A 7790-nucleotide genomic window follows, 5' to 3' on the forward strand; every position below is an offset into this window, starting at 1 on the left:
TAAATAACATGGCAGAGCATAAAAGTCAAGTGTACCAAATTTGATAAAAAGTAGAAACAAAACAAGGGTGAACAAAGAAAGAGATATATCCTAATATCTTCTCTTCTTTCCCTCTTTCACTCTCTCTCTCCAACACCAACAATAAGAACAGAACAAGAGTTAAGAAACAGAGCATAGAGTGATTTGGTGGGTGGAGAGAGGAACAGAACAGAGCAACATGAAGCCACCAACGAAACCCATTTCGAGCCCTGGTCGAACCGAGAAGTTTCCACCACCGTTGATGAGATTCTTGAGAAACAATGCCTCAAGCAGAAGCAGAGGAAGGTCAAGAACCACCACCGCCATGTTTCTGAGAAAGAAGAACACCAACAATATTGAAACACAAGAACCCTCTTCCCCCAAAGTCACTTGCATGGGGCAAGTCCGCGTTAAACGCTCCGCCTCCAAAAGGGTGCCCTCCGCCGGCGCCGGAACTCCGACCAAGTTTCGGTGCTGCTCATGGGTCCCACATGCTCTGTTTTTTCACCGTTTAATAAAACCCGAAGTTTGTTTCCCCTTTCAGTGCAAACAAGTTTGGCCCAATTGGAGGTTCTTACAAAGAAAGAAAAGGGATTCCAAAGTCACGGAAACTTCTTCGCCGAAAACAGAGTTGAATTTCAGGGGAAGGTTTAACCCTAATTACGACGACTCAGAGCATAAAGATAGAGTTATTGTTAACCCTCCCGCTTTTGTTTCCAACACTTCAAGTACTCCACCGAGGAACGCTTTGTTATTGACACGCTGCAGATCCGCGCCGGGGAGGAGGTTCTTGAACGAAGAGACAGAGGTGGTTGAAAAAAATAGAGTAAACAGAGAACACTCTGAGAATAACAGAGACCGGAAGTTGGAGGCGAAGTTACGGTTCTTCAAAGAGCTTGAAGAGTCACTGAGGGAGAGAATAATAATGGAGTCAGAAAAAGCAAGGGAAGAATCTGACTCTGTTCATCCTCTGGTTCTGACGAGGTGCAAATCTGAACCCGCGAGAACCGCACAAAAACTCGATCCTGAAATGAACGGGCTTTCGAAGAAGACAACGTTGGGGTTCGCTCATGCTTGGTTTTCACATGGTTTGTGATTATTCTATTCTTACCTCTGTAACTCTGTTACCTGTTCTGTTTTAGTGTTTTTTTTTTTTTGGTTTAGTTTATTATCTTATTTTATTCTTATTATTACTGAGTTCGATATATAGTTATATAATATAAAGAATTTTATAGGCAAATTGTGGTGACGTATTTTCTTCTTTTTGACATCTGGAGCTGTCGAGAGAATCTCTATGCTCTATGTATTAAAAAGATACCTTGGAATTAAATAGAAGAAACATGGAAACTTGTCCCGAGTTAATGTATTATTCACTGTCTCACTCTCTTTTGTTGTTATAGTTTGAAGTGTTGCTTTTCAATGCTTTCTCAGTGGTTTCTGGTTTTGCTTTTGCACTTTGTTTTTCTTAGGGGGTGCAATTTCCTTCATGTGTCGGTTTCAGTTTGTTATGGTCATCGTCCAATTTATTAGAAATTATATTGTATAGATTGAGATTTACATGTTTTTGGTGAATCTTCGTGTACTACATAAATAAGTTTTATTAATTTTTTAGGTAAATTTAAAACTTAATTATCTATTATATAAAAATTGGTTTATATCATAAACTCGCGATGCCATGGTATCATATTATACAATTTATACAAGAACTTTTATCAATTTAGGCATAGATCTGCTTACTCTTGCCAACTTCCCAACTGGAATTTGGAAGTGGAGACAGAGTTAATTTTTTTGGTACATCAATTCAAGAGGAGAAAAGTAAAAATAGTCGTTTTAAGACACTAAAATTTAAGAATTAAAATAAAAATATTTTGTATAAGACAGTGTTATCGTTATTTTAATCATATTTTTATTTAACCCATATGTTAGTAGGATTCAATTTAGTATCTTTTATGACTTTGAGGACTGAGTATGGTAAACATGACATCCGTTTAAGCCATTAAAAACAATAAAATGTGTAGTTGTGAACGTTCAGAGTATGGTAAAATATAGTAATTATTAATAATGGTAGTGATTTCTTATTTACTTTCTTAAAGCTTGTTTTCAATTTTCTTGGTTTCGGACAAGGTATGTGGTCATTGTCAATGCAAATAGGTTAAGAAACACAATGACCAACATCCATTAAGGATTAGGTACCAAACCACTTTGCCTTGCTTAATTACTTTTTTGTGGGGTTAACAGCTTACTCAACTAAATTCACAGTAGCCTTAACAGTGCATATATGTTTTTATTTATTTATTTATGGCACCATATATGTTTTAGTAAATTAGTGTAATAATTTTTATATTAGTTTACTTGAGCATTATTCCTGGTTTATCTTTTGCAATAAATATTTCCAATATCCTTATAAAATGGCCCACTTGTGAAACTACAACTATTATCCAAATTGTATTACACTATTAGTCTCTTACGATTTTATCGTTCAACTTGATATGAAAATAAAGAGCATAAAAAGGAAGAAAGATGTTAACTAAGTGTCTTTCGATACTAAGAAAATAAAATAAAAATATTTAATGAAGAAAAATACTTGCATGTATTTTTTAAAACAATGGTTAAAAATTGGAAGTTAAAAGTATTTAATAAAAATAAATTATTTATGAAATTAATATAAAATAATTTAAAATTTACTTTTTAATCGATTGGGAATATTTAATAGAGTACACGAAATGCTTTGTAGTTACTGCACTAAGAATACCTTTTAGCGAAAAGGGAGATATTCATTATAGTAAAATATAAACAATATTTATTATTTTTAAATAAGATCTTATTTAATGAATGTTCAAAAGATAATGGCTAAAAAATATTTTAAACACTTTATTAAATACTTTTAACTATATAAAGATTTGTCTATTAAACAATTTTTAATATATTGAATATTTTCTTGTACATTAAATAATTTTTAAGAATTTTCGTTAGTGTATATTATTAAGTTTTGATAATACTACGTACGGTGATCTAGTGGCGACAGTTTAAATGATGTACATAAGAATCTCCGTGTGACCATTATAAAAAAAAGTTATTCAGTTTTGATAATCAGGAATTCAGGACTATACGAACACTAATTAGAGTATATTTTTCCTCAACTAATAACAACAAACTAAATCTTTTTTTTATGAGTAGAGATAGTCAAGAAGACTTTACATTTTTCACTAAATTATTTTGAAAAATATTAAAAAAACACATCTTTTAACTTATTCTTCCAGATACTCTTTTTATTATTAATTAAAATTTATTAGAAATTATAATTTTTGGTGGTTTTACTTTTTATTTAATAAGTATCTTTTCTTATTTTGTAGTTTCAAATTTTTTAACTAATAATAAAAAAATATGTATACAAAAGTGTGCTATTAACACTTGGAATTTTTCATACGGAAAAATCTTTTTCATAATATTTAAACAATGCTAACTTATCAAGTAATAAATAAGTTCATAAAATTGTCCCTTTTTGAAAAGATTTTATTAATTAAAGAAGAAAGTATGTATCATGTCAATAATGCAACAAAAAAAAAACATATTTTCAACAATTTTTTATATTTTCTTAACAAAATTATTCTTTTTTTTAAACATCAACCTCTACAATTGACATTAAAGAAATACAAGTAAATTTTTTTTACTAGAAAAAATTTTCTTACACTGAAAAATACAAGTTTAATTTTCATTTATTTATTTTCCTAATAAAATTTTCTCTTTTTATTTTCATGAAATTAGCCCTAAGGACTGGCGTTAACAAAATTGTTTCTTTTTCAATAGTTTTTTAATATTTTCTAAACTAATGTCTATAGGGTATTAATTAACATTTACACCTATATTTTTATCATAATATTCCCCCATTCCATTTGGATTGATGGTTAACATTTTTTCTCACAGTTTAAGCAAAACAAGTACTCTAAGATAATAGTATTTATTAATAATTAATTTTACTAAAATATCATTACTCTCTTTTTTTAATTTTAATAATGTATTATTAAGTATTTTTAGAAAATAATATTTATTAGAGAATAAAACTAAATAAATATTTTAATGACACATAAATAAAGTTGCATCTATGGACTCCGGTCAATTGGTTCGTTTATTGTGAGTGTATACAGTTTGCTCTACATATCAAATTTTGTACTTTATAACGACTGATTCAAAATGTAAAATTATATTTTGGAATGCAATTTTTTGTTGACTTATGAAATGATCAATCCAAAAAATAAAAAAGAAATATTATTCAAAAGACATAATAAATACAGGAAACAACAATCCAAATGAGTTGAGCTTGTGAGTTCATGACCAATTGTTTCCCAAGAAATAATTTAAAAAATGCATTTCATATTATTAGTTGTTTTAAAGTAGAAACAAGAAGAAAATGTAAGTAATTAGAAAATTAAAAATTGATCATATGCAAAATAGCAAGCATAACGATTCGTTTAATCTTGGACCTACGTAGACTTATCAAATATACTTATTTCAATATGAGTCTATGCGTATCAACTCGTTTAATAATGGTTTACTTGCTTAGACACTATCCTAAATATGATGTTTTAGGCACATCCAATCAAATGTTGTCACCTCATCAACAAATATAAAATAATATAGTTTGGAGAATAGATTCCTTATTATCATTGCATTCTATTCTATTTTCATCCCCAAATAAGTTTGTCTAAACATTCGATGTTATAGTAACCAAACTAGGCAATATTAAGAGTGCCAATAACATGTTTGATGAAATGCCAAAGAGAAATGACGTGAAAACTTGAGAGGTTAGACATGTCTAGCATACTTCAATTTTTTTCTGAAATCCCATCCAATATCGAGTATATCTTTTTAGTAAAAGGATTGGAGCTATCACCCACTAGAAACTCATAAACAATACCATCAGTGTATTAACCACAATTGAGCTACACATAGGTTCCTTCTTCGTACCAGAATTTGTCATAAGCTTTCTTAGATTGCAAACTTTCCAGACAGGACAGAGGCTCCATGATTACTAGGTTCTAATTCAAGCAGATTATGATAAACAAGTTCAGCAAGCTCAACATTGCCATGGCATACCCAAAGGAGAGCTCCCAATATTAGCATGGACACATAAGTGTATTCCAAGCAGCCAAATATTGTTGTGAGCAGAGTCAGCTCTGGAACAAGAAGGGTTTATGGGTGTAAAAGGGGGTTTTATGATGTCAAAGTTTTAGATTTGTAAGTTGGTTTAATTGTTGTAAAAGGGATTCTAGGTTTACTTGACCACCATAATGTAAAAATTTCACGATATTATAATTAAGTTATGTTGATTTAGAATTACTAATAGTTTTTTCATATTGCAGTATAATGTAAAATTTTCACGATTTTGAACATCACAAATAATGCTTGTGAAAAACTTGTCATATTAAAATCTAAAAGAGTACGCAATATCATTGAGCTCTAATATGTGATCTGGAAGTGAAATGCCAAACATTGCTGGACTCTCAACCCTCATCCTACAAAAACAGGAGATGAATAAAACTCAATCTAATCTATTCATTATTTACGAACCTTAGACTATGCAATTTTCTAATACATTCATATATCACGAAATGGAAAATTTCCTTGTCATGCAACTACTGCCTATGGAAGAATTTCCCTAAAATGCAAGCATGAAGCTTATAGGCAAAGAAGTAAACACCAACAAATATTGCAATTCTTGGAAATTGTCAGCAATCATTCTTAATTTACAATTAAAAGATTTTCCAAGGAACAATCGCTTATAACATAAACCACGTCTAAATAAGCATATCCCTCTCCACAGCTCGATTTTCGTCCAACAATTGTTGTGACCCTTGAAAACAGAAGCCTTAACTCAATAGAAGAAGAAACGGGGAGAACCAAAGGAAACGTGACAGTATTTTTAATGAGGTGCCAACATCTTATTTGACATGTCCAACACCTCATATTTGGGTCAGTGTCTACCCAAGTCTTTCTTTTAATAATAGGCTTATGTAATTCAGGACAAGTCTACTCACATACCAGCTACCACTTGTACATATAAATTTAGAAATGCAATTAATACCTTTATTCAAATTAAAATTATTATTAACTTGTTTCTATAATTTTGTTTGATACAAATAACTAAAAATCAATTGATCAACTAACTAGTGTATGCACTACTAGAAAAATTAAATTTAGTGATGACATATATTTCATCACTAACAGTGTCGACTTCTGCAACGGATAATAAGATTTTGTGATAGACCCAATTGAAGTTAATTTGTGATGAATTTTGTGACAAAATTATCCCCTCTCCAAATTATCCGCAACAAATTCTAGCTATATAAGATGACATAAAAGGACATGATTGTGTAGGCATGTGTGTGTCCATATAATTTTATTGATTGATAGTAACATCTATATTCACATTTAACAGTGGTGAAGTCAATGAATGAAGATTGTCAGAGTTGGGTGGTGGTAGTGATGCTGAAGGATGAATATTTTTTTTTAAGTAGTATCTATATATATATAGGGAGAGAGTTGTCTTTTATTGAAAAAAATATTAAATTTTTCATTGTTTAAAATTGAATTAGGTTTAAATCTATGTTCTAAGATGATATTATGCATACCTAGTATCTTCTCAACCATGGCTGATAACTCAACAACCTTAAGCCCAAAGAACGATGGCAGCACTGGCAATGTTCCAACAAAAGAATCCAACCATCATGTGGTTTCAAGTGTCATAAAATCGGGTATTATTTCTCATCCAAATTCTGTTCGGATCTTGGATTCAGGTGCAAGTGATCATGCATGCTTACATTCAATGTTTTTTTTTTACCACTTACAATAGAATTAAACCTATTGTTGTTAAATTACCAAATGGTGCTAAAGTGTACCTCCTCGCTTTGAAGGAGACGTTGATTATAAACTAATTTATTGAATTATAAATATTTAAAATTTAATATATTATCTGATTAAACTAAGAAGATGTTTAGCAAAACTTTTATGGAACTTCTAACTTGTTTGATTACTTTAGAAACATGTTTAGTTAATTAAGTCAGGCTTTTTTAGTAAAATAATTTAGTGAAATTAATCGTTAAATTATCTAATACGTAAAAGACATTAAAGATAAAAATAAATTATGATAAGTTATTAGGAATAACAACAGAAAAAATGCAGTAAAAAAAACAGAAAAAGAAAAAGAGTTAGGAGCTTATATAAATTCAAGAGTTAATAGTATATACACCAACAAAATAAAAACTTTTTATATTATCATCTAATATTAAATTGTCATGAATAATAAATTTGTTAATTTTTATAATAATTATTTAAAAATTATTATCATAATTTTTGATTGGTGGATAGTATTTTTTTTACACTAACAATACATAACTATGTAAAAATAATATATTTTTAAAAAAAATGCTATTAAAAGACTATAAGTTATTAAATAAGTTCCTTTATTACATAACTTAGAAACAAACTTTTAAGATAATGAAATAAGTTAAAAAGTAATCAAGTAATTAAATATAAATAACTAATATGTTGAAGTTAAAATTAAATCATTCGAATATTATTTAGACTTTATTTATCTCTTGACTGAATTCCAAATTAATCAAGGTCATTTCCCTCAAACCGAAAGATTAAAAAAAAAAGACATTGAACTAAGAATGTTTCCCAAATGACTCTTAAAGGTCAAATCAGACCCTTAATTAAAATTTTCAAAGCACATGATGGAAGTGTCCTACTAGTGCAGAATTAGACAATTGGCA

The 7790-nt window shown here is 29.5% G+C and overlaps 1 protein-coding gene across 1 annotated transcript; it reads left to right on the forward strand.

Annotated features, from left to right (window-relative positions):
• The first annotated feature begins 217 nt into the window (after positions 1-217).
• Positions 218-1114, forward strand: LOC102660188 (uncharacterized). The gene has a single exon (XM_006589761.1). It carries the CDS (start codon positions 218-220, stop codon positions 1112-1114), a length of 897 nt encoding a protein of 298 aa, XP_006589824.1.
• Positions 1115-7790: the final 6676 nt, after the last annotated feature.

The sequence above is a fragment of the Glycine max genome, chromosome 10 (assembly GCF_000004515.6).
Source record: "Glycine max cultivar Williams 82 chromosome 10, Glycine_max_v4.0, whole genome shotgun sequence".
Lineage (NCBI taxonomy): Eukaryota > Viridiplantae > Streptophyta > Magnoliopsida > Fabales > Fabaceae > Glycine > Glycine max.

What these genes read in the sequence shown, in the direction of transcription:
- LOC102660188 (XM_006589761.1), top strand. Translation starts at nt 218, where the DNA reads ATGAAGCCACCAACGAAACCCATTTCGAGCCCTGGTCGAACCGAGAAG.